General features: G+C 40.7%; 1 protein-coding gene and 1 long non-coding RNA gene across 8 annotated transcripts in view; both read left to right on the top strand.

The window, feature by feature from the left end:
* The window catches only part of LOC309537523, a 940,942-nt gene that overhangs the window by 761,342 nt on the left and 152,407 nt on the right, over positions 1-27,193 (top strand). The gene's annotated exons all lie outside the window — the stretch shown is intronic.
* The window catches only part of CDH8 (cadherin 8), a 250,914-nt gene that overhangs the window by 117,840 nt on the left and 105,881 nt on the right, over positions 1-27,193 (top strand). For all 7 annotated transcript variants that reach the window (XM_082232293.1, XM_082232294.1, XM_082232296.1 and 4 more), the window contains one exon: positions 16,952-17,071. In XM_082232293.1, coding sequence (XP_082088419.1) covers positions 16,952-17,071 — 120 coding nt within the window. The remainder of the gene's footprint in view (positions 1-16,951; positions 17,072-27,193) is intronic.

Raw genomic sequence — 27,193 nt, 5'->3', positions numbered from 1 at the left:
TATTGTATTGTATTGTTCTCTTTTTGTAGTGTTTAAATTGTTGGAAAAGTAATAAATATTATTTTATTTTTTTTAAAAAAGAGAAACCTACAGCCCATGGGCCAAATTTTGCCCACCAGAGGTCCTACATCACGTGTAGGATACACATGGCTGGATTGGCTGTGAGCTTGAGTTTCCTGTGGGAAACTTAACTGCACAACTGATTCCTGCAGAAATCAGGCTAGACGTCAATACCAATCAGCTGATAGGGGGTGACTTCGAGCCTGTTCCTCACCAGAGGAACCAGAGCACTCTTCTCATGACCTGTATGAGATACTTTGAAGTCCCAAGTACTTTGGTATGGTACTTTGAAGTCCCAAGTGCGACATCAGGTGGTTGACATGTGGGGGACACTGCCCACCTGTGAAATTTGGCCCATGAGGAGTAGCGGAAATAAGGATCTGGATTGCTGGTCTGCACTCCAGCCTTATATGCACTTCAGGTCTAGTTGTTCTTTTTTCACTTAAGAGGTAAACCAGAGCACTGACTGTCAAAGGATAAAAAAATTTCTATCCACTTCTTGATGTGTTGGGTGGAGAACAATCGTTTAAGCAGGCAGTTTCTTTTTTCTTAAATAATAGTAAATTGCTTGTTTCCTTTTGTGGTAACTATGAATGGTAAGTGCCTGTCATGGAGATTGCTGAGCGCATGAGAGAATTGCAGCCAGTTTAGGCATTTGATGAATCTTGACATTCCTTACATGTAGTGGGGTGTGGGATCATATGCATAGCTTTAACCGACAAGGAATGACATTCTCAATCAAAATATTGTAATGAATTCTTTCATAGAAAATACACAGGAAATTTGATATTGGGGTACTTAAAGCACAGTCATAGGAACATAGAACACAGGAAGCCAAGGGGTCTTCAGCCTCCTTAATATTTATTAGAAGGGAGACAGGCCCCCTCAATGTTGAGGGAGTAAAGGAGGCCAAGCGCAGAGCCGAGCATAGGTGTTTGCACTACATAGTGATGCAGGAAACAGCCTTCTCTCAGGTTGTGCCCTGTTTGTGGGATGCAGTAGCGGACAATGTGGTAGGATGACGGCACTCACCTCTCCTCCCAACAACTGAGTTACTGCTGCCTACTGGAAAGTAGAGAAGGAGGGGTGGTGGTGGGGTGGAAGGGAGGAAGGGTACAAATATATTGGCAGTGTCAATGCATCACTCCTGCCAGTGTCTTTGCACCTTTCCAACTGCTGTTGATTCACCTCTTCCCTTCTCCTTCACAGTAGACAGCAATGACTCAGATGTTGGGAGGTCAGGTGAGCATCACTGCGTCACCATGCCAGCCCCTAACAGGTGATGTTCCCTCCTTGGAAGCACGCTTGGGAATCAACATTTGTATCATGTAAATATTTATGTGTTTGCTAAGTATTTCCAGTGCTTTAGGCTGCAATCCCAAAGGTGGTTGAACCTCACTATCCTCACTAACAAAGATAAAGAACCACAAAAGGGAGAGTAGAATACTTGAAGTTGCCTGTCAACATTTAGCAGCAGTCTGAGCAGCAGTCTGGGCAGCTACCCTAACACAGCCTTTTCCATAATTCTGTGATGGTAGATGTTATTTCTATTTAAATAATAGAAAATTATTTCTAACTTTGCATTTATAGATACAGTGGGACCTTGGGTTACGAACTTAATTCGTTCTGGAGGTCTGTCCTTAACCCGAAACAGTTCTTAACCTGAGGCATGCTTTTGCTAATAGGGCCTCCCGCTGTTGCCGCGCTGCCGCCGCCTGATTTCCGTTCTTGTCCTGGGGCAAAGTTCGTAACCCGTGGTGTTTATAACCCAAGGTACAACTGTATAAATTTGTGTATGGAATTTATATGCATCTGCCATCTTTTTGGTGACTTTTTTTTTGGGGGGGGTATAGTTGAGTGGCCACCTGCAGTTAGATATTGATTGGTAGGAGTCTTGAAGAACGTACAGTGCTAGCCATACCCACAGTAGAGCTACATAAGTTAATGGACATGGCTAATATAGGTTCATTAATTTCCTTAGTTATAGCCTGAGTAGGGCTTTGTTGAACACAAACCCCTGTTTTTCAATTAAAAAAACAAAAACACTTGCATCATATAAATACACACACACACACACACACACACACACACACACATATACTGAATAAGCCAGCAGAATCTTGCCTGCACTGGAAATGTCTTTAAATAGCTCCCTTGCTAATCTCAATATCTTTTACACATTCCAGTATCAAAAGAACACTACTGTGCTCTCCCTTTTGGAGGGTGGAGGAAGGAAGTGGAGTATAATTCAGGATGTATTTTATTTTCAGTAATTTTTGAAAATGCATATTCAGGCTCAATTTGAAATCCATAATTTGGAGCGAGCGGTTTGCCTCAGTCAGATAGCTCTTTGCATTGCTTAACTCTCACTGCCTCTTTCTTTGTCTGGCTCCTCTGAATTTCTAGTGCTTAATGTTCCTCCATGAATACAGATAAGATGCTGCCTGTGGAGCTGATGTCAATAGCACTTTCTCATGAATCAGCCCTGAGAGGACAGCTGGCTGCACGATTTGATTTCACCCTTTCCCTGGAGGCCAAATGGTCGCTTTCGCCATATGCTTGTTTGTGGCAGCCCAAGGGAGAAAGGATCCTAAGTCTGCTCTTACAACCTGGTTTAAGATTCACAGACAAATCAACCTGAGAGAGAGAGGAAAACCAAAAACACTCAAAAGAAATCACAATCCAGAGGAAATAATGTACACTGCTCCAATTTTGGGATTAGGTGGAAGGGGGGTGGGGGGTGGGAGAGAGAAAGGCAGACAGACATTATATATGATATATTAATTTTGTAGACTAGAAGTGCTAACTTACTAGGGGTGTGTGAATCAGTTTCTACATTTCCCCTCCCCTCCAATCTTAAATACAGTCCTCACCTTTTCCATATCATTGCAATTTAAACTATTATTGAAAATTTGTATGCATTTTTGTGTCCATTTCAACTAATACACACATTTGCACACATTTTGGCATGCCATTTATTCAAATATAATGCATTATGAACATTATTTTCACTAATTTAAGTGTGTGTCTTTCCCTCCATCCCCCGCACATTTTTATATGCATTTTTGGTTGGAGAACTGTATATCAAAATTCAGAGAAGTGTGAATTCTGAAGAATAGCTGCATTTCAGTGTCCCTGCTGTTTTGGGATGTGAAAATTAGTCAAGTTCGCATTAAACTGTGAATCAGATTACCTTCTCCCCCGTTACTATAACTAGCATATTACACACATGCAGGAATGCATCCCTATGATTAATTCATTCATTCTCGCAACAAATATGTCTATACAACCAACACTGATTGTGTGTGTGTGTGTGAGAGAGAGAGAGAGAGAGAGAGAGAGAGAAGAGAACAGCATAAAATCAACAATAAAATTACATTCATAAAACAAATACAAATTGCATCACAAATCAGTAGATCAGGTGAATGCATCAACATATCTGGATCATTATCCAAGAAAGAAAGCCTGGGTAAACAGAGGTGCCTAAACAGCAACACTGCACTTGCCTGCCTCCCGGAGGGGAAGGGAAAACAATGTACATTTCCCCCAGGACTGTGATTTCTAGTACTCTCCTTCACAAAGTTTGAACTCAATAGGAGTTATTTCTGGTCTACCGTGTGTAGGACTGCACCACAAATTTGTTCTTCTGCTTTTTATATTCAGCAAACCAAAAATCAGTTTGTCATCCTTGCTGGATTGTAAAACTGTCATCCTGTTCAACCTTTCATTGCCTGTGGGGATTCTAATTTCTGTAACCGTAGCAGCCCTATGTAAAATAGGCCATTCACTACTTTGCTTTATGCAGATGCTGATGAATTAGACAAATGCAGACTGTTCGAGTTGTCCCTCCCCCTTTTTACTAGTTATTTATACACACATAAAGATGCCTTGCTTAGTGACTCAGTCATTGAGAAACACTCATGGTGTATTGAAATTGTTGTACTTTCATATGACCTAAAAAGCTAAAATGTGGCACACATGGGGAGGATCCGATTAAATAAATATACACTGCATTTCAACCCTAACATTGGCCCCCTAGGTGACTTGCAATTAAAACGGCACATTATAGAACAGTAAGAACCAGGAGGCAGTTATCTGGAGATTTGGGGCAAGGTGTTAACAATATGTGAGTGGCATCCAGCTTTATTCCTCTGGCCCCTGGTAGTTATCCTCAGGCCTGGCCACCATAGCATGTAAATGAGGCAAGAAAAACGAATTCATCAAACAATCAATACAATTCAATACCATACCCCCCCCCAATATTTCTCCAATGAAAATAGGGATGTCCTACCATGGTGGTAGTGAGAGCAGGCATTGGGGGTATGGCTAGACAGTCTGGCACTGCAATCCACACCACACATTATTTCAGTGCATGGAGGAAGAGTGTGGTGGTGAGTTTTGTCCCCACCCTAAATTTTGAGTCTCCCATCTGAAAATTGATGGAGAACTGAACCCCATCCTCCCTGTTTTAGCTCCCAAAACTGGAGGAAAAAGTATTTTATTAGAACTTTCTGCTCAGTCCTAGATCAAACAAAATAAAGCAGTGCTGCGTGCTATGCACCATTCCTAAGAGGTTTCAAAATGACAGTTTTTTTAAAAAAAAAACATATCTAGCTTATCCTCCTGTTGATAGAGGGTTTATCCTAGAGTGCACTTTTCTCATCCTTTAGGGGATACCATCAAAAGCCTCTAAGGATGCAGATCTTTCTATTTCTCTTGAGGGACCCTTCCAATTCCACCCCCTCCCAAATTCTTAGGATGAAACTCCCTTGCCTTGTACTTAAACTAAACCACCCTCATTACAGATACCACTATTGCTCCTTATCTGGAATAAAATTAGGCCTTGTCTCCATCTATCTAACTAGTGATTGAAACTGCTTCCAGCATTGTAATTCCCAAATGTGCCCTCGGTATAAAAGAATCGTAAAGAATTTTCTTCTTACTTTTCCATCTGCAAGGACAGTTAGATATCAATGTCAGCATATCATTAGGTTATATACTTCAAACTGAAATTCAAATATTTATAGATAGTTATGACATGAGTGGAACTGTTCAAGAAAAAATATATGTGTGTGTGTGTGTGAGAGAGAGAGAGAGACAGGCAGACAGACAGACATATATATCAGCATACAGGTTCAGGTTCATAAATTAGGTAAAACTTTATGTTGCTGTTGCTGTTTTATTTTATTTTCATTGGATCACTTAAAGAAAATGATTTGCAATTGGAGGATTAAGCAAAAGAATGTACTTCAACCCCACACTGGTTAAAGCACTGAGGGGAAGGCAGCAACCCCCCAACCAAAGGCCAGTTGAGGCTGGGGGGAGATTCTTTCCAGTCCTGTCAACCAGTGACCCAAGTAGTTGAGTGAGACTGTAATGTTGAGGGTGGGAAGCCTGTGGGGGCAAAATGGTCCCAAACTCTCATGGACAAGGGCTTTTAAGGCCTCCCTCTTTCCTTTCCTCTCACAAGATCTTGTGAGGAGACCTTTGGGGTCTCACAAGAGCACAACAACAAAAGCCCACCCCACTTTCTGAGCTCCCGTGCTGCAGGGTAAAGTTATTCTGTGTTCAGGGAGCACTCAGAGCAGGACTTAATGCATGACTAATGACCACTGATAATACGAACCCTCCAAAATACCAAACATGAATAAATCCTCACATGAATTAAACATACGGTATTAATTTTGACATTTTTCTTTTTTTTTAAAAAAAAAGGAATGGAAATGAATGTTTCTTAAACTTCAAGGTAACACTAATTTGCATGTCAACAAGTTATCCAGGTTTATATGAGATTATTGTAGTGTTATACAGAGCAGTATTGTTACCATGACAACTAGCATGCTACCTCTGAGAATTTTTTTTTTAAGGACATCTAAGTAATTGTATCGCTTTGGAAAGAAAGCTAGACCTAAAGCTGGGGGTGGACTGACTTTAGTATTATGCAGTCTCTTTCAGATTGTACTAGAAGGTCCATGTTCCATTATATAGCTATACAAAGCACAAGTTATACTTGGGATCTTTTAATGGTTAAAGCACACCCAATCAATGAAAAGGATCCTGAGACTGAACCCTTGCTTGAGAGCCTCCTTGTTAGTTCAGGAAAAGATCCATTGGGCTGTATCCAACTTTCTGTGTCTGCTAGTACAAAGGCTGTTCTGCTAGGAGGCGGGTGAATTTTAATGATGTGCAGCAGATGAATCAAGTGCAACAGCTTCTCTAGCCACAGTTCCTTATGTAACAGATCGCACAATCAGTTGCAAAGCAAAAGTATCAGCAACCTGCTTAAGCATTCTCTTGCCCATCAACATTCTGCTGGCACAAAACGTTACAGAGGAACATGTATACTACTAAGTGACTTTAACTTAGCACTGTGCTGGATACAGCTCCCTGATTCCAGCATTGCAAGGATAACGAAGAGATGAACATAGTCACTGGAGTAAAATAGGCCACAAGTTTACTAAGAAACACAGTTAGTACATCAAACTCTTACCTGCAAAAAAGAGAGAAAAGCAATTGACGTTAGTCATGGAGGAGAGCTAAAGTTGTTGCTGTGCCAATTGGTTCTCCTGCCAATTGACCCTGGGCTCCACCTGCACACTGCATTGGTCCTGCTCAGGCCAGCCTGCCTTTTGCTTAAGGGTATATGTCAAAGCCCCCTGCCCATGTGTATGTGTGCATACACACAACTACATGCCCATCTGTTGTGATTTGGTGGTGCTGCAAGGTTTTTTTGTGACTACTTCCCAAACCCATCAAATGGTTTTGTTTTGGGTGGGTTTTTTTAGAGAGAGTGAGAGAGAAATATGGCAATGTCCATTTTGACCTGCAACTCCTGGAGGACTAGCCATGGGTCAATGTGGCCCCCAGACTAGAAAACAGTTAGCTAGCTCTGCCTTAGTGGTGCTTTCAGATGTTGAAGCAGGGTTTGTTCAGTCACAGAATGTCAGGGGCACAGCCCTCTTCTTTGGTCATCATGCAGTGGGGTCCCTTTATGCCTGGAACACTTTACACTTATAACCCACCTTTTCTCCAAGTAGCTCATGTTTCTACCTCTCTTCATTTGATCCCATCAACAATCTTGTTAGGTTGGCTGAGAGTGAGAATGGCCTAAGGTCACCTAGTGAACTTCATGGACAAGTGGGTATTTGACCCCAACATTCTGACCACTACACCATCCTGGGTCTTGATGGGGTTACACCTAAATGTTGGGAAAGTCACCATTTATTTAGTTAATTATTTCAGTTATTTACATGCCATCTTACAAGGAAGAGATTCCTCAAGGTGGTTCGCATTCATTGTGAAACTTAGAGCATGATAGATGCAATTAAGAGAACAGTATTATTTTTATGCACCCCAAAATATTCAAACTTGACTAATCTGGACATGTTGGCTGCAATTCACAGACATACCATCTTGCTGCACACTTATATGGGATATTGCTTCAGTGAACCCAGCAAACACTTGGACAACACATCTCCAAAATCAGGCCTAGGGAACTTGTGGCCCTCCAGATACTGCTGGACTACAGTTTACATAATCCCTGACCATTGGCAATATTGGCTCAGGAGGATGGCAGTTGGAGCCCATCAGTGGTGGTGGGGGGGCTACAGGATCGATATAAAAAAGCCAATACAATTCTGGGCTGCATCAATAGGAGTATAGCATCTAGATCAAGGGAAGTAATAGTGCCACTGTATTCTGCTCTGGTCAGACCTCACCTGGAGTACTGTGTCCAGTTCTGGGCACCACAATTCAAGAAGGACACTGACAAACTGGAACGTGTCCAGAGGAGGGCAACCAAAATGGTCAAAGGCCTGGAAACGATGCCTTATGAGGAACGGCTAAGGGAGCTGGGCATGTTTAGCCTGGAGAAGAGGAGGTTAAGGGGTGATATGATAGCCATGTTCAAATATATAAAAGGATGTCACATAGAGGAGGGAGAAAGGTTGTTTTCTGCTGCTCCAGAGAAGCGGACACGGAGCAATGGATCCAAACTACAAGAAAGAAGATTCCACCTAAACATTAGGAAGAACTTCCTGACAGTAAGAGCTGTTCGACAGTGGAATTTGCTGCCAAGGAGTGTGGTGGAGTCTCCTACTTTGGAGGTCTTTAAGCAGAGGCTTGACAACCATATGTCAGGAGTGCTCTGATGGTGTTTCCTGCTTGGCAGGGGGTTGGACTCGATGGCCCTTGTGGTCTCTTCCAACTCTTCTATGATTCTATGATATTCCTGTCCTAAATCAAGTTAACACTGCAGCTTGCCAGAATTTAGTAGCAGGGATAATGCACACACTTATATATATACATATACACCAGCAAACCCTACTGGGTGAGAAAGCATGCTCTAAGGTACAGTATGACCAGTTTTCTTCTCTCTCCCTGCCCCCTCCTAACCATTACAATCTTTCAGCAGAATGGTTCATTCATTGAATATGAATGCATGCAAATTTCTAATGCCACGAGCCCACTCCTTCAGGGCATACAAGTTTTATTTATTTTTTCCCCCAGTACACACATTTCAACAGCCCGCCCCTCATCTGCCTTTTCCTTCTTCCTCAAGGGTGCTGTATGCATTTTTCTTTCTGAATAATGTGCACATTCGGTACCCTGACTAAGACATAAAAAACAGAGCCAAAGCAACAGAACAGCACTACCCAAGTGCACATATCTTTACTTTATGAAGGATTTTAATCTAGTTTGTCAGCAAACAGAAACTAGTTTGTGCGTCAGGGTGGGGGAGAGAGGGAGAGAGAGAGAAAGAAAAAGAAAAAGAAAGAAAGAAAGAGCTTTCAGATGACCTGTTTATTGAACATCCATTCTGATTTGTTTGTAGGGAGATGATATGGCATTGGCTATTTAATGAACAGTCATTCTGATTTATATGTGCAGAGGTTAGATGATGTTTCATCAAAGCAAATGTCTCACTTTCCAGTGCATATCCCCATCGCTTTCCTTATTGCAAATAGCATGCCATTGAGAAGCAGGTGGATTGAGCAGTACCTCCTAGTCAACCTGAATTTGTTGGTATGTGATTGAATCCCACCCCCAAATAGTGACAGTCTGGATGTGCCTAGAGAGATCAAGGAGCAACTGTTATCATTATCTGCCTCTTTGGGTCACTATGTGCATTTTGTAAGGCAGAATCTTCAAAAGCTGCACTAACGGAGTGAAACAATGAGCCTTGGTTAACATTGAAAGGTGTTCATTAATTAAAATCTGTTGCACCTTTTTGCAGCCTCCACTTACTTGCTGTGTGATTCACATTACAGAAATGTGTCTTGAGGAAAGTCACAGTGAGTCGTAAAAATAACATGTTAAAATATCCCTACATATCTATCCCAAAATGTGCTAATGTTATGTAAGGTAGCATTATGTGTCTCTCAAAGGAAGAAGCACATTTTCTGGATGCTGCTGCAATAGCCTCTGCAAAAAAAAATCACCTATATTATTAGAAGTGGAACTTAAAGCAACTTAGGCCATAATAGCAACTTTCTTATTTAAAAACCAATCAACCCCCAAGAGGTACCTTACCAAATGTGTCTCACTAAAAAAAGTTTGTTGTGGCCCTAAAGGGGTTCAGAATATACTCTGATTATTATTTTTAAGATACACATCTTTTTAGCTGCTAATTATTTGGGTTAAAACTTAAGCCATTTTTTTAAAAGACAAAAAACTTCACTCCAACACTTTTTAACATCTGTGTTTGATATTTTTCACACCACATATAGTACATTTTAGACAGGATTGGCATCACTTGAACTTGATCATTGGTAGAGGTGCTGGTAGAAAGCATGTGACCTCTGGACCGCAAGTCCCATAATCCCTGATCATCAGCCATGGCAACTGGGGATGGTGGGAGTTGTAGTTGTTCAAACAACATCTGAAAGGCCACCATTTCCCCACTTTAGTGCTAGTAGGATGGCCTGACCTTCATATGTGTACAGTGGTGCCCCGCAAGACGAATGCCTCGCAAAGATGAATAACCCCCCGCTAGACGAAAGGGTTTTCCGTTTTTTGATGCGCTTCGCAAGACGAATTTCCCTATGGGCTTGCTTCGCAAGACAAAAACGTCTTGCGAGTCTTGCGATTTTTTTCGCATTCCCCCCCCTTTTTCTAAGCCGCTAATAGCCTTTTAGCCGCTAAGCCGCTAATAGCCGCTAAACCGCTAAGCCGCTAATAGGGTTGCTTCGCTAGACGAAAAAACCGCTAGACGAAGAAACTCGCGGAATGGATTATTTTTGTCTTGCACCACTGTACTTCTGCTGTTGAAAGGAAAAAACAAAGTGGGGCTAAAGCCAGACTGGGCTTCTGTGTTTCAAGGTGGAAAATTAAAGAGAACCAGCATTTTCTCCATCTAAGGCATCTGTATTGAAACCAGTATCCTGCCACCTTAAACAGTCATGGCTTCCCCAAAGAATCATGTAGATTGTTAAGGGCACATAGGAGTCCCCTAACAGCTTTAAGCACCCTTGACAGACTACAGTTCCCAACATTATTTTGAGGATTTTAATGTATAGTACAGCTAGGACCTCACTAAAAACATCAGTTTCTTGGGAGATTCTAGTGTCTACTGGACATTCACTCACCAAGGCCAAATGTCTTATGTGTATGCATTAACATTAGAAATGTATACAATGAGTAGTATTTATTGTTATTATTTCAGAATATACTATCTGCTTATAATGAACACATGGGGGTGGGGTGGGGTTCACATGAACATGGAAAGATAAACCTGAGCACAACTCTCAGTTCACTTGTGAATCCCAGTAACTGGCATACTGGCAGTGGAAGAAGACCATATCCGTCATGGCTGATAGCCATTGTTTGTCCTAACCGCCATAAATATGCCATTGATAACCTTATCTCTTCCCACCATTACCACCTTGGTAATGTTTCTAGCTGGTCATTATAAGAACTACTATTTCATTCTATTTAGGAAATGGTGCCTGAGTTTGCTATTTCTCCTCTTCCCTTCCTCTCCATTTTTCCTTGTGTGACATGTCTTTCAGATTGTAAACCCATATCTTGTTTCAGTTGACTGAAAGTAAGCTGCTGGGACAGTATTTTGGGCTGAAGATAAAAAGGGGATAAAAAAATAAAGGGGGAATTAATTCAGGATCACTTGGTTCTGGGGAATTTATTTGTATGGATGGGTCTACCCAGCCATGACAGTGATTTTGAAAAGCCCACTTTTAAGCCCTGGGGGAATTATAACTGGTCTAAATTGGGAAGGTCAAATAGGTGAAGAATTATCACTCTTCTTTTTGCAGTCCAGTGAGTAATGTTTCCTGTAAAACCAGTCAGCACTAAGTTGCCCCTTCGTGCCTTTTGCATGAAGGGTTATGCAGCACCCTTAACAGATTATATTTCCTAGGATTCTTTGGGGGAAGTTATAACTGCTAAAGTGGCCTTATTGCTTTAAATGTATGGTGTGAATATGGTCTAAGCTTTTAACATTTTCTGGCCAGGTAGAAATATAATGCATTCCGCCATAGTGGAGAAGACATGGCCAGGCCATGCTCTGCCTGCTCTGCAAGAGCTATGTGTCACTGGCATCTTCTAGGTTCCTGCTCTCCATTCGTAGGAGCCTTTTCTTTTTAAAGCTGAACTTGGGCTGGATAGCCCTTCAAACAGAAAATGCCTTCACATGGAGGGCTGCCCTCTGCACAGCAAGACAGATGTGGGAATAATAAGCCCAGAACTTACAGGTTGCAGTTGGACAATGACAGGGCTTAATGTGAAGCAGAACTCACAGGAGTCAGAGCTTCATCTTCATTTTCCATGAAGATGCTCACCCTGGGGATTTTTGTCCATAACTTGCATCACTCAGCACAGCAAAAGCTGATGCTATCTGGATCTTCATAACTGATAGAACATGTTCTATGCTTCTGTGTTCCCTGCAAGAGAACTGCTGCCCCTTTAAGAAAGGCTTTGGAGAAACTTGGTTCTATTGCAAAGAATCCTTGCATAGTGGTAGCGGAGAAGGAACAAATCAGTGTTTTTAAGTTTCCTTTTGCTGCCTCCTCCCCTTCTCTTCATTTTAAGTAGTGAAAAGAAAATAATGGAGTTGTGCAGGGGAAGGTTGCAGTTACATAATAATCACATTATGTTTTATTTTGATCAGGAAATTTTATTTTAACATGATTCATTGTGAGATGTTGGGCACTCTCACTGGCTGCATTCTGACAGTTTTCCTGACACTGCCTTACCTGATGATTTGTGCAACCTTTCACATGACATAAAAGCCACTTCTGAGAATCTCATTCCTGTGCAAATTGCTTCCAGAACAAATCTGTTCGTAGCCCCTTTGACCCAGAAAATGGCAGGGTGAAATTTGGGGTGGTATTGTCAAAGAATCATAGAATTGCTGATTTGGAAGGGACCCTAAGGGTCATCTAGTCCAACCCCCTGCAATGCAGGAATCTCAGCTAGATCATACATGACAGATGGTTATCCAACCTCTGCTTTTATAAACCTTTGTGTTTTCATGGGGGAACAGAAGTGCACATGTGCATGTGGGGCATTCCCTCTCTCCCTCCCCACCCCTCTATCTGCCTTAGTCTCCCATCAGTAAAATACAAATAAGATTCACCAGCAGTGAAATGGTGCTTGGAGGAAATACACTGATGTTTGGCTGTGTGGCAGTTTTGTTAAGACTCATCTTTAACAGAAAATAGCTGGGAGAACTAAAGTGGAGAATTGACTTGGCAAGAAAGCTGAAGTGATTGTCTTTTATTTATTTATTTGCAAACTTTCAAAATCTCTTGCATTTCACAATAATGAAGGTTGGACTTCAACCATAGTTTGAATGTATATAAACATTTGAATTCTGAGTTCAGAATTTGAAATCCACAAGGGAAATTATTTCACCTGTTTTGACTGGCTAAATGAAATTAATATATATTTTGCTAAATTTCATTATCAGGCACTGTCAGATCATGTCAAATGCTGATGGCTACTGCATGCCAGCTTCAAGATTCTGCCAAATGTTGACAGCTGCCACTGCAGAATCCATGAATATGAAATGCTGATGCTGAACCTTAAATATTATTGGAATACTTGCACACACAAAGAGAGAGGTTGCCCAGAGAAAAGCTAGAGGAGCACATTTGCGGGGAAGAGATCAAATTAATCTCAGCTCTAGCTAGATTTACAGACTTCAAATCATTCTGGTTCAGAGGATTTTTAAAAACACACACATTGAGATGGGCTGGGCTTGTCTTACCTCAAGGCTTCTTCACATGTTACACTGAACAGAGGTACAAGCTGTCTCTACAAATGTGCAAGTGTTTGTGTGAAATATTTGTACAACTCAACTACTGTGTGCCTAAGTACAGAGACTTTGCACTCATTGAATGTTAGATGTGAATAACTTTGCTATTTTGTACACAGATGGTACACTCATCGAATGCAATATGTGAACACTATTATTGTGTATGATGTGTTAATAAAGCTTGGCCAAGGGAGAATAACTTTAACCCTCTACTTATAATTTAACTTCCACTGCTGGGTATCTAGTGTACTAACCCAACCATTAACAAAACTTGTATTAGTGATTACAACCTGGCAGCAGAATTGAATAGCATAGGAACACATAGAGGCATCAAATTATTTGGAGATAATGACTGGATGACTGGTTAGTGAAGGTGTTGGATCTTGTGTGGAGTTGTCAACTGGAACTCTGAAATTAGGCTCATCTGTTACCATTCTTGGCTAAGATGTAAAGAAAAATGCTTAGTATAGCATACCATATAATATTAACTTGGAGTTGTTTGACTTGCAACACAGATGCATGCATATATAAAAAAGAATTCCTTGATGCCAAGATTCAAGTTTGGGGCAAGTACTCTCTGATGAGAGTTTAATTAATGCGTGAATGGCATCAAGGAATGCCTCATACCACACACTCCTTAATCACTTCTCAGTAATGGTTGATTTCAGCTTTTGAGTATGGTCTTTAGGAACAGTCAAGGTGCAATTGTGTTTGGCATACTGTTTGGTTACATGCTTGTTTGTACTTTTGGAACCCAGTAATGTCCATTTATGATTGGGATATCAGCATGAAATCAGACCTGCCCAGGATCACAGTATTCTGTTGCGAGTTCAGCTATTAGGCTGACACCCCAGTTGCTCCCACTCCTGAAGTATGTTTCCTCACTCACAAAGTTACACCAAACCATTCACTACAACCTTTTCTTGGGCCACTGACTCAATATTGCCTATCCTATTAATTAATGCCATCATTTGTTTTCTAAAAGACATACCAGCAACAAATCAAGGAGAAATGACTTATATATGATTTGGTTAACATTCTCCACAACCAAAATCCAAAGAATGATCTGAAAAGGTTAAGCAATTATTTGACATTAAAAAAACAAAAACTCTGGCTAATGCAAAGTAAAAGAAACTGGAGGAGACAAAGCTATTTCTGAGACAACAGAGGATATTCAGTTTCTGCCAATGGCTTCCTCTAACTATTATAGGTGGAAATCAAAGAAGGAAAATATATCATTTTCAAACCATTGATTTTCTATGCTGCAGCTGTAACACTGCCAGTTTCTTTGAAATATGCTATTGCAAAACCTTAAATACAATATATTATATTGTATTATTCATCTGGAATTTTGTACCTCTTTGATATGCTTCCTTTGCAAATGCTTAGAAATCCACATAATTTAAATAGGTAGTTTTATTTTACATTTTACAAAGGTACTTCAAATAATATGACTATTCTAAAATAAAAGTACTTCAAGAAGTTTCACCCTGTTGGTGTATTACTGCTGAATGGCACACACGGAAATCAGGTTTTTAAGTCTAGAGATTGATAAATCAGTCAATTTCCAGTCTTAGGTTTATTCATAAATCCATTCCAACCTGTTGCAACATTAATATGTAATTTAATTTACTTCAAAGCCATTTTAAAGTTATTTATTGAAAAGTCAATTTCAAATCCATAACCTAAAATTGTATATTCTTGGTGTTAGAAGTGCAACTGCAGGGATCGTTCAGTATGCAATTTAAGGGTTAATTCTCTTAATCTTAAAATCAACTCACCACAAGTGGGACAGGTGCAGATGTTGCTTAGCAACCAGGCATATTGACACAATGATTGTTGAGGTAGTGTGTTCTTTGATTGGCTGAATCATCCTGAGAGACGTTCTCCTCTCTTGGTGTTTAGTTGAAAGTCTCCCTGCTACGAACAAGGCCTGAAGTAAACAAAACAAAACCTTTCTGTTCCTTTCTCCTCAAACTATACAGGGTGCTTTGCTGAGTATCCTCAGTAAAGTTTTAACAAGACTTTTCTCTCTGGACTCTGTCTGTGTTATTTAAGTGCCTTTGCTAATGCCCAGGAGGACAAGGGCAAAGAGGAAGATCCATTGTTGAATGCCCCTTGCTTGCAACCATGGAAACATTCACAAGCCTTGCCATAAAAAAAAATACTTAATAAAAAATCTGTAAAAAGACAGAACCCAAGAGCACTCTAACATTTTTACTTCCACCCTGTTGGTGAGAAACTGCCAAGGATAATCCATCACAAGGATTATCCATATTTGGTTCTCCCCCCCTCCCCTTGCCTGCTGTTGTCATAGTATTTCCCTTAAAATAAACTTTTATAAATGTATTTTATTTTTTAAAATACATCTTGCAGATCTCCTTTGCAGGCTGTGCTCTGTGTGCCTTCCACCACCCTCAGTACTTAAAGTATGATGAGTGGCAATACATGATAGAGTCTTCTCTGGAGTGAGTTCCTTCCTGGAGAACTCTTTCCCTTTGGTAGTTCACTTTGCTTGTTCCTAAGCACTTTTTAGGTTCCACACCAAGATGAATATCTTTCAGATGGGCTTTGGGGTTGCTCTGATAATGCCCCCCCTACACAATTTGTGCTGCCCTGATAATTATTGCTGATTGATGTTGTGCTACTAATAAGTATAGTATTTAAAACAGCAACAACATACATTTTATATTGTGTTTATAGCTTGGATCCCATAGTGGCTGGTGGGCCAGAAAGGGGTGGTGTGGTATTGTTGCTTACCTAGCTTCCCAATGCAGAAGTCACTGCCAGTAACCAAATTGGGGGGGGGGGGACGACGACCATTCAGTAAAAATGTCAGTGCATTGTGGGCACAGCAGTAGGAGTGTCAATTTGGTTCCAGCACTGCACACATAGCACATTGCTATCTCTTCTAAGTACCAGTTGAAAGCAGCTTTATTTTCTTCTGCTTGTAACAAATCCTAATGTTTAGGTCTGATTGTGTTTTTATTGTTAGGCTGCTGATACCTTACTGTTTAATTGTTTCTGTGGCCTTGGCTTGTTTGCTTGTTTACTGCCAAGCTGTCTTGGGTGGCTTATGCAGAAAGGCACAGTGCAGATGTCTTAAATAAAACATCAATATTTAGAGAGCATTGCTATTTGTAATGATGCTATGCTCATTGCCTTGCTGAGGGCATGTCTGTGGGTCAGTGGAGAGGAGGGCTCATAAACTGCAGGGATGTTAGGATTGCAGTGCTTTGCACATCAATGTATGTTTAATAATGAGCTTAAGTTTGCCATCTGAAGTACCCAGGACAGGTCCTTTTGCATGGTGACGCTGAGGATCTGGAGCTCACTACCAAGGGAAGCTTCATCCTTCTGCCTTGTTTCTGATCTTGAGATAAAATTTGCTGACCCCTATTCAAACAACTGTTAGAGTCTTCTGATTGTTTGAGGAATGGCTTGCTCTGGTTTCAGCTATTTCTTTACTGCTCAGCTGATACCATGTTTCATTTTCTATATGGGTGGTTTATTAAGCTATCAATGGAAGAGAGTATGGAGCGAGTCCTCTGTCCAGATTCTTTCCTAACATAGTGCCAACTGGCATTCTTCATCAACCATACTTTTCTTTTTCACTAGGTACTTACGTTACCAAAGTGACAGCCACCGATGCGGATGACCCTGTTTACGGAAACAGTGCCAAGCTCGTCTACAGCATCTTGGAGGGACAGCCTTACTTCTCAGTTGAACCACATACAGGTGGGTGCTTCTGAATGCTAACTTCCCCTGAGTTATATGATATGTGAGGAGCGCGGCTTCCTGAATGCTGCTTTGCTTCCTGCATTTCAACATAATGTGTAGGTAGGTGGCTGTCAACATTAGTCAATCTGCAGAGCGTAAGTATCTGACTCATTTCCCATGGCTGCACAGAAAGACCTGACAAAGTACAAAGATAAAAAAGGAAGAAGACTGCTTACAAATGTTGTTGCAGTAACTGAGACTGAGATACCAAAAAAGGTCAAGTGAAAAGCCCACTGTTAGTGGAAATATTGCAACATATTTTAAAAGGTGTTGTTCAAGTCCTCCAAACAGAAGCAAAACCTATTTTTTTTTTGGGGGGGTGTTATGGGTGTGCAAAATTTATTATAGGTTGTTAAACCTTTCTTTTAATAGTGCCATAGAGTATGTATATACACACTTTTATACACTAGGTTCTACATTCTATGTTTCAACCAGGGTTGGGAAATCTCAGACCAGGGACTAAAAATGACCCCCTAAGCCTCTCTGTTAGACTCTCTGGTCACATTGGTGTAACATGGTTTCCAGTGCCAGGTGCCATGCGGAGGTGTGGTGGTGGAGGGAACTGGATAGAGTACGCATGTACATTCAACTGCCTAATAGCATCTGCATTGCCCAGGAGATCGCAGCCACAGAGATAAGTAAAGAATAACCGCAATTGTCTGGAAAGGTTACTTCCTAGTTTGCATGGAGAAGCCATTTTCAACAGAGCCCAGCATCAGAAGCACATAGCTGTGGGTGTTGTAATATTGCACCCATAATAATTTTGTACCTGGGACAACAGCCCTTGTGACCACCATGTTCTGCCACTGTCTGGTATCTTCCCACAATGCCCCACCTACACATCAACTCCTCAACCACACTCGCCATCATTGTTCCTGGCTTTGCATTTTGGTGGTTTGGTGGTTTTCCCCCAGCTTGCCTAGATGCATAATGTGTAGAAACTAGCCTATTGCATAATGGTAAAATTTACATTATGCCCAGCTTTGGCTCTGACTCTGCCCCTGTGATTGCTAGATGGTTGCTAAGAGGGAATTGTGGCCCTTGGACAGAAAAGCTCTGGTTCAATCTCTGGCATCTTCAGTTAAAGTCTTTCTCCCTCCCCTTTTTTCTTTCTTGTGTTACATAAATATCCCATCGATACACACACACACACACACACACACACACACACACACACACAAAATTGTCCAGTAGCACCTTAGAGACCAACAAAGTTTGTTCTTGGTATAAGCTTTTGTGTGCTTGCACACTTCTTCAGATACACTGAAACAGAAGTCACCAGACCCTTATATATAGTGGGAGGGTGGGGTGGGGTTTTTCTCAGGAGGGTAGTGGGAGATGGGTGATTGACTCAATGGGTATGGTAAACCTGTTGACGACTGTTAACGACTGCAATTAGTCCTACAGGAAAAAGCAAGGGATAGTATGCAGATGATTAGCATATGTAATGAGACTGGAATCCAATATCTCTATTAAGACCAGGTCTCTCCATAGTTTTCAGTTTAGTGATAAGTTGTAATTCAGCAACTTCTCTTTCAAGTCCATTTCTGAAATTCTTTTGTAATAAGACAGCTGCTTTGAGATCCTGTATTGAATGTCCTAGGATATTGAAGTGTTCTCCTACTGGCTTCTCTGTCTTGTGACTCCTGATGTCAGATTTATGTCCATTTATCCTTTGGAGTAGAGTTTGGCCTGTTTTTCCAATATAGAGAGCTGAAGGGCACTGCTGGCATTTGACGGCATACACAATGTTAGAAGATAAGCAATTAAATAGGCCTGAGATGGTATGTTTCACGTTGTTGGGTCCTGTGATGGTGTTGTCTGGGTGTATGTGGCAGCAAAGTTGGCATCTGGGTTTATTGCAGGCTCTGGTACCAGGCTCCTTGGGGAAAACATGGGATAAATATCCCATGTTTTGCCCAAGGAGCTCAACATGCTGCATCTTACCCTCACAACAACCCTCCGAGGTAGGTTAGCTTTATGATTAACTCACCTATTCTTTTCTGTACTGAAGATGGCTCTTTCACCTGAGTGGAAAAGGATGATGGGAATTGTAGTCCATCAACATCAGAAGGGTCACACGTCCCACACTCCCAGCCTAACTTTCCACAGTAGCTCAGCAGGTTTAACACCAGTGTGTACCAGAAGCCATAATGACTGACCACTTGTCCCAGCATCATCTGTATTCTTCAGGTACATAATTTAAATCCGAGAGTTACTGAAACATTGCACTGAATTCAGACTCAGGCATGGCCAATACCACCCTGGTTCCTCAGCCATTAAGTGAAAACTGCCAGATGCTTGACAACCCTTTGCATTTTTAGTCCCAAGTAGGCAACAAAAAGGAGGATTGTTGAATTATGAATGCAGTGCACAATAGTTCCAAGGCTTTATATTTTGGAGACTGCTGAAATATTGAGTAACCTTAGAATGGAAGCTATTTACCTATTGTGACTTGTATTTTAGAAAGCATTACAGTTGGGCCCTATAAATTATATGACCTTCAGCTCAGTTAAAATTTGTCTGTTTAAGCTCTCAGTAGTGGATATGTATGGGTGCTTCTTTTGTGTTGGTACTGTTCGCTCTCTGTGTCTTTCTCTCTCATTATGCTGTCATTATGATGTGTTTCATTTCATTTCACCTATATTACATCTAGAGATGGGTGAATCTGTCAGCGTTAGTTTCTCTCGGTTTCTCATTTTTTCAGTCTTAAATTCTGTTCTCTACATTTTCACATCAGCTGACTTAAAAAAAAATGTTTTCCTGAAAATATATATTATTTTTCTCTATGTGTGTTTGTATGAAATTTTCCCTGCATAAACATTTTTGCAAAAACAATTTGTTTCACTAATATTTGAATGTATTTATTTCATTAATACATCCAAAACAATATATGAACTGAAACTCAGTCATCCTTTGAAATTTGCACTCAGAATTATGCAAATTTCCAACCAAATAATATGCACACAAATCCATATATTAGGGGGACGTGTTAATAAAAATGCATACATTAGCGAAAATAACATACAAAATTGCATGCTATCATGGGGATCTGCTTGTATATTAGTCAAAACTGCATACAAATACTGGTTTATGAGGAGAACTTCACAGTAAAATACTGATAAATTTTCATGAGGATTAAAAAAAAAATTCCAAACAGCTGCAGAATGTGAAGAAATGAATTTAAAAATGGGGAAAATGAGAAACCAAGAGAACAGAAACTGGCATCTTCCTCCATCTTTATAGGACAGGTGTTATGATGCAGCCTAGAAGAGAACATCCTCTCCCCTCCACCTCTCTGAGCCTATGAGTTTTCTCCTTGAGTCTATGAAATCATCTGCCCTGAGTCTCTGCCCCAGAGAATACATCCAAACGCCACTTGCCAACGCTTCACTTCTCATTCTGGAAAGCAAGGAAATGAGTTAGGAGAGAAGCAGTGATGGCTGATGCCCATTGAGACTGATAGGGTGGAAGGCAGACAACTCAACAGAAGGTGGAGCCAGACTTCCTCCAGTTTAATCCTCATCCCTCTCTCATATGAGTTCCACAACACTGAGACTAAGAAGGAAGAAGTGAATAGCCAGAGCCACCCCTCTGGCCTGGTTGTGTGTAAGAAGGCAGGCAGGTGAAGGCTCGCTGAGGGGTGGGGCAGTATCCTGTTTCCCTAATGGAGAGTAGGCCTCTCTAGCCTCTACTGGAGAGTAGGTCTGGAGGGAGAAGGGACCAAGCCCATTGGTTCCTTCAACACTATTAAAATAATTATAAGCAACAATTTAATCTGGATCCATAGCTTACACAATTTATTCAGAAGCGGAGACACTGTTGGTCATTTTGTCAAATACAGTGGTACCTCGGGTTAAGAACTTAATTCGTTCTTAACCTGAAACTGTTCTTAACCTGAGACTGGAAGAAATTTAAAATTTATCTTAAGAAATACTGTAAAATTAATGAAAGCTAAAATGTCGAGGTTTTGGGGGGAAAAGAAGGGGTTTACAGCTCTAAAAGATTAAGTAAAAGAAAAGAATAAGGGATAAATCTGATAAAATTAAGTGTTAGGATTTGCTGAAATAATTTTGGAAATTGGGATGTAGAAAGGGGAGGTTTGGGGAAGTCGATGAAGTAAGGTTTATGAAAAAGAAGGATATGAAATTATACATGTTTGTTTGTTTGTTTATTTGTATGTATGTGTCTAAAAAATCTTTGTAAAACCAATAAAAAATTTATTAAAAAATATATGAAACTGTTCTTAACCTGAGGTACCACTTTAGCTAATGGGGCCTCCAGCTGCCACCATGCTGCCGGAGCACTATTTCTGTTCTCATCATGAAGCAAAGTTCTTAACCCGAGGTACTCTTTCTGGGTTAGCAGAGCCTGTAACCTGAAGTATCTGTAACCTGAAGCATCTGTAACCACTGTATTTTCCATGAGAGCTGAACACAGGAATAATGAGACCACTGGTCCATCTCCCTAAGAGTTGTGGCCCTCTGGGGTTTCAGACAGGAATCTCTCCCAGTCCTTCTTGAAGATTGAAACTGGTATTTATTTATTATTATTATTATTAGTAGTAGTAGTAGTAGTAGTACTTTGGCCATCTGGCTGGGTTTCCCAAGCCACTCTGGGCAGCTTCCAAAAGAGATTAAAAATACACTAAAACATCAGTCCTTTTAAACTTTGTGCATGCAAGGGAGGCGCGCTGCCACAGTGGTATACCACTTCCCTAAAATTCTCCGAGTTCAGAGGGAGTGGGAATTCAGGGGGGGGGGGATGTGTCAGAACATTATTTTCTTGCACCTGTGAAGTTGCATATAACTATTTCCAAATCAGGATCACATTTGTGTTTACTCGGAAACTCTATCTAGAAAGCCCAAAGCATAAAGGATGTAAATAAATCTTCAGAAGACAATTTTGTGATGTAGAATTCAATCTGCCTGGAGCTATTTCGAACTAGGAATATAAAGCCCTTAGATTCAAGCAGTGTGCAATTCGTTACTCAAGGAGCCACCTGTTTTAGAGCACAAGCACTTAAAAAAACCCCAGCTTGATGAAAGAAATATGCCTCCAGATTTCTTGATAATCTGAACATTTGCAAGAAGTGTATATGATAATATCTTGTATGCACCGTGGACACTTTTACGGGTTTTATGGTGCAGTTGTTGGAAAGCCAGGACTAATAGATCAAATGTAGCTACAGTTTCCAGCAGTTTGTGCCATTGTAAATTAAACCGTCCCGGGGCTGGCATGCATAAAACATGTAAATGATGTAGGATTCTACGTGCATCTCTTGGAGTTTAGCAGTTTGCAGTTAAAACAGTATTGTTGTTTACAAGAGCAGGTGGAATAGGTGCAAAACATGTCTGGCGTTGAACAGGAGCCATAGCTCAGTGCACATGCTTTGTGTGCTGGAGGTCCCAGGTGTCGGCATGTCCAAGTAGGACTGGGGAAAACTCACTGCCTAAAGTCCTGTAATATTACTGTAACTCACTGTGTACAACGATGAGCTAGTTGGGCCAATGGTCTGAAGTGGAATAATGCAGCTCCCTAAGATATCTGGGTTTGAGACTGCTTCTTGCATGTAATTAAAGGTAAAGGTACCCCTGCCCGAACGGACCAGTCTTGACAGACTGTGGGGTTTGTGCGCCCATCTCACATTTATTGGCCGGGGGCCAGCGCTGTCCGGGGACACTTCCGGGTCACGTGGCCAGCGTGACATCGCTGCTCTGGCGAGCCAGAGCCGCACACGGAACGCCGTTTACCTTCCCGCTGGTAAGCGGTACCTATTTATCTACTTGCACCCGGAGGTGCTTTCGAACTGCTAGGTGGGCAGGCGCTGGGACCGAGCAGCGGGAGCGCACCCCGCCACGGGGATTCGAACCGCCGACCTTTCGATCAGCAAGCCCTAGGCGTTGAGGCTTTAGCCCACAGCGCCACCCGCGTCCCAATAATTAGCATGTAATTAGATGTGTGCTTTTTAGAGCTGTGGATCTTTGAAGCACAGGAATACTAGCACAAATATTCTGGATAAAGTGACAACAGACAAAAGAGGGAGGCCTGTACTGTTTGAGGGTAGAACCATAGCTCACCGAAGGAGTATCTGATTTGTGTGTAGATGATACCATGTTTAATCCCTAGAATTTCCAGGTCAGACTGAGAAAGACTCCCTGTCTTAAATCCTGGAGAGCAGCTATCAGAGTAGATGGACCACACTGAACTAGATGGACTTATTGTTTTCATAGAAGATAGGGATTCTTATCATGAATGAAAAGGCCTTTGGCAATTTGCAGTAAAATATACTTCAATAATTCAAGCAAACTAGACTGGCCAAAAATAGCCCAGTGAGGACTAAACAAGCTTAATGCCCACAAAAGATGGAATAATAATTGGAGTGTATGGGGGGGGGGAGTTGGGGCAGCAAAGAAAAGATGAGTGGAATGAAGTATCATGGAAAGGGGAATGGCTGTCTGTCTAGCCTGCCAGAATCATGAGTAGGAGCACTCTACACTGCAACATTTCATTGCAGGTAATGGCCAAATGGACTGTGCCTGCAGAAGGAAGCTGACCTTATTGAAAGCTGTGTCTGGAACTTCCTGCTGCTCATGGAAATAGGGAAAGTGAAACAAAGTAAACACATGTGTGAAGACAACGCCTTAGCAATCTAGCTCCAGCTGATTTGGTCTCTAGTCCCCTGGGAAGCAGGGGAATGGATGCGTGAAAAAAACTCTTCTGGCACATAATTGATTTCACATCACACATCCTGGCTTTGCACAACTTCTCAAGTACCCCAATGGGATCTTGAATATGTCTACCTCATGCATCCATGAAAGGAGAGGGGATGTATGTGTGTGTGCGTGTGCTGTTTCTCTCTATTTCAGACCTTACCTTGCTTGAACTTTAGAAATCTCTGTGAATCTCCACAGGCCCTGATTGTATTAAGCACCCTTTTATGTAGCCTTATTGATAGCTCTATCATAAGTAAAGAGTGCTAGCTGAAGACTTGCCACATTTGATGTGCATTGGTGGAGATAAGATCCCATTCCTTCCTACAAACTCAGTCCTGCTACTCTATGGCCCGTCCCTATACTTCTATCTATCCATCAATCATCCTGATCAGAGCAACTATCAAGGATTGACATAACTGGAAATTGCTGATGGGGGAGGCTGACCCCTAGGAGATCATGCCCCTGCACATAATTGTGGCTCAGACTGCAGGCCATTTACTTTGTCTTACAAAATTTCGAATGAGCGCCTATAGGAACATAGTAACCTTGCTTTTTTGATCGGTCTAGAATGTGAAAGAGTGTTGGAACACTGGAGCACAATGTTGAAAGTAACTGTCAACATACAAATGTACAAATTTAGAAAATTGTTCAGCATTGTTATGATAGGCTTAGATACCTTCAGAATCCCTTGAGGGGTGCAATATGTATATTTATGTGCTGTGCATGTGGTAACTCTTAGAAACAGTGAATGTGATAACTCTTAGAAACTCTTTATATACAGTCAAGCAGTATATAAATTTGTTAAATAAAAATAAAATAAATGAACTCAATTCGGCACACTGATTTCTGTCAGTGAAGAGTATGTCATTCAGCAAGAGCTGTTTGACAGTGGAGTAGACTCCCTTGGGAAGTGGTGTTCTCTCCTTCCTTGGAAGTTTTTAAGCAGATCTGTCATTGCTGCTTTTGGATTCCTGCATTGCAGGAGGTTGGACTAGATAACCCTCAGTGTCCCTTCCAACTCTACACATCTATGATTGTAAGTAATGTTGCTGTTCTATTATTATTATTATTATTATTATTATTATTATTATTATTATTATCTCACCACCACAGAATAATATCCTCCTCCGCCCCACTCTGTGTGGTTGCAAACACAATAGGTTTGTAGCCGGGCCGTTGTTTCATTAATGAGAAGGCAAAAACAAACAATACTTTAAAAAAGATTAACAGCTTCTCAGGCAGGATAAACACACTCTGCAATGACACCAAATTAGTGATGTATCTTACAGTGGCTCACATCATTACAACCTCTATAAATCGCTACCATCATCTGCCAGTTTCTTATGAAGCTCTAACTTATTTTTTTCCTATGTTGAGAAGTTGTCTTTCTAATATTATTTATAAAAGCATGCAAGTTTTGTTTATTCTCTAATAACTCACTGACTTCTAGTCCCACTGTAGTCCCCTACCCATAGTTGTTTTCTAGAAGTTCAGCGGGAATATTTATTTTTCACCTAATGTGAGGTGGAGATGGTCTAAATCAAAACAGTCATTATTACAATTGCAATTACTGTAATGGCACATAATCTAAAGTGGCATCTTGTTCTATAATAGAGGCATGGCAGAACAGCAACAGGAACAACAACATCCAATTGTATTTAACTAATTTACATTTCATAGGAGTTTGCTGAAGTAATTGAACCCCTGTGCTATTGCGTTTCTTTTGAGTTTTGGGATTGTAGTAAGCTGAGACTAATATGCAAAATCAGACACAGAAGAAAGCAAGAGTTCTGCCATTCTAAGTAAAGGGAACAGATCTGAACTAATTCCAGATTAATGTGTGGATCGGGATGCAATTATCCTTCAGATTTCATAGAATTATAGATTTGGAAGGTACCTCAAGGGTCATCTAGCCCAACCAATGCAGGAACTTTTCATACTTTTTCCAAATTTCATACATTTCCATTTTTTTTACACGATTCTTAGCTCAAAAAATATCAAATGTGTTTAAAATGTGTATTTTAAGAATAAAATATGAAAATAAATGTGAGCGCTGAGAAAGGTGATTGCTTCATATATTTAATTCCTATATTTCTAATGTAATGCTTCCGGTTCATCTCCCATGTGCCTCTATTTAGAAAATTCTATGGAGTTTTGACAACTGCATCTTGAACAGAATATGATAGAACTGTAGAATCTGCAGAGTAGGACAGTTCAAATGATCAGGGCTAGAAATAGAAATGTCCCAGTGGAAATTGAAATTTGGGGTGGGGGAGAAATATACACAAGACAGTAAAATGACAAATTTGCAGCATGACCATTTGCTTGCAAGTACCAGTAAGTCCTACTAATTTTAACAAGGCTTATTCCCTAGTAAGTATGTGTAGGCTTGCAAGTTTTGTTCACGATGGTAGAAATACAACCAGTAACTAAGTATAAAAGAAGATGGGAATGATTCTCCATTAATCACAGGAATAGTATGAATGAGTTTCACCCTTCCTCAGTCATTTTACAATCCCTTAAGAAATGGATTTCTACCTTAAGAACATTTGTTCATTCTGATTTTGCTCTCTATGCTGTTGAAATGACTACCACTAGCCAACCATATTGTGTTCAAAACTATTGTACTGATAGGAAAGAGAGAGAGAATGAATAATTATTGGGGGTGAAAGAGATCATATCAAATACCAGAAATATCTACTCAACAAAGAAAGGTTAAATAAGAGTTTGTTTGCTGTGGTTAACCACTGCTAGAGAAAAACTAGGTAGAGTAGACATTAGCCTATTTGTTAGATTCTGATCATGATCTTATGTCCACAGTAGATGCTTGCTCTCCTGTGACGAGATCATAGAATTGTAGATGTGATGTGAGTCCCTTTTTTTGAAATTGTACCAAGAAGTACAGAATCATAAGTTATTTGGTCTTCTGTAAGCTCCATCCAAATTGGCCTTGAATATTCATGTGGTCGAGATATTCATGTGCTTTTTAGTGGACTTGTAACTGAGAGACCTGTCCTCAGGTAAAACCCAGCTTATTAGGAGTGGATGGGTGCATTGCACATAAATGAACCCACATCTCCAAGGACATTATGGGAGCTGATCCTTAATTGGAAATATTGTTTATGGATATTAGCTGGACTTGCTGCTAGATAAATATATTCTTGCAAACATGACTTTCTTTCTGAACATATTAACAGCTTTGTACCACCAGTACTGCCTATAGGGACTGTTTTTTTCTCCTAGATTCCACTTTATTTGTATTAACCCAGGGGTGTTTACAAGGTCATATTTGCAAACTCATTAACTTCTAGCAATGCCCTAAGTTACATCTGAGCAAATCCATTAAACGCTGTGTGGTTGCACA

This window comes from Podarcis vaucheri (assembly GCF_965113315.1).
Source record: "Podarcis vaucheri genome assembly, chromosome: 7".
NCBI lineage: Eukaryota > Metazoa > Chordata > Lepidosauria > Squamata > Lacertidae > Podarcis > Podarcis vaucheri.
This window is presented reverse-complemented; position numbering and strand designations above follow the sequence as displayed.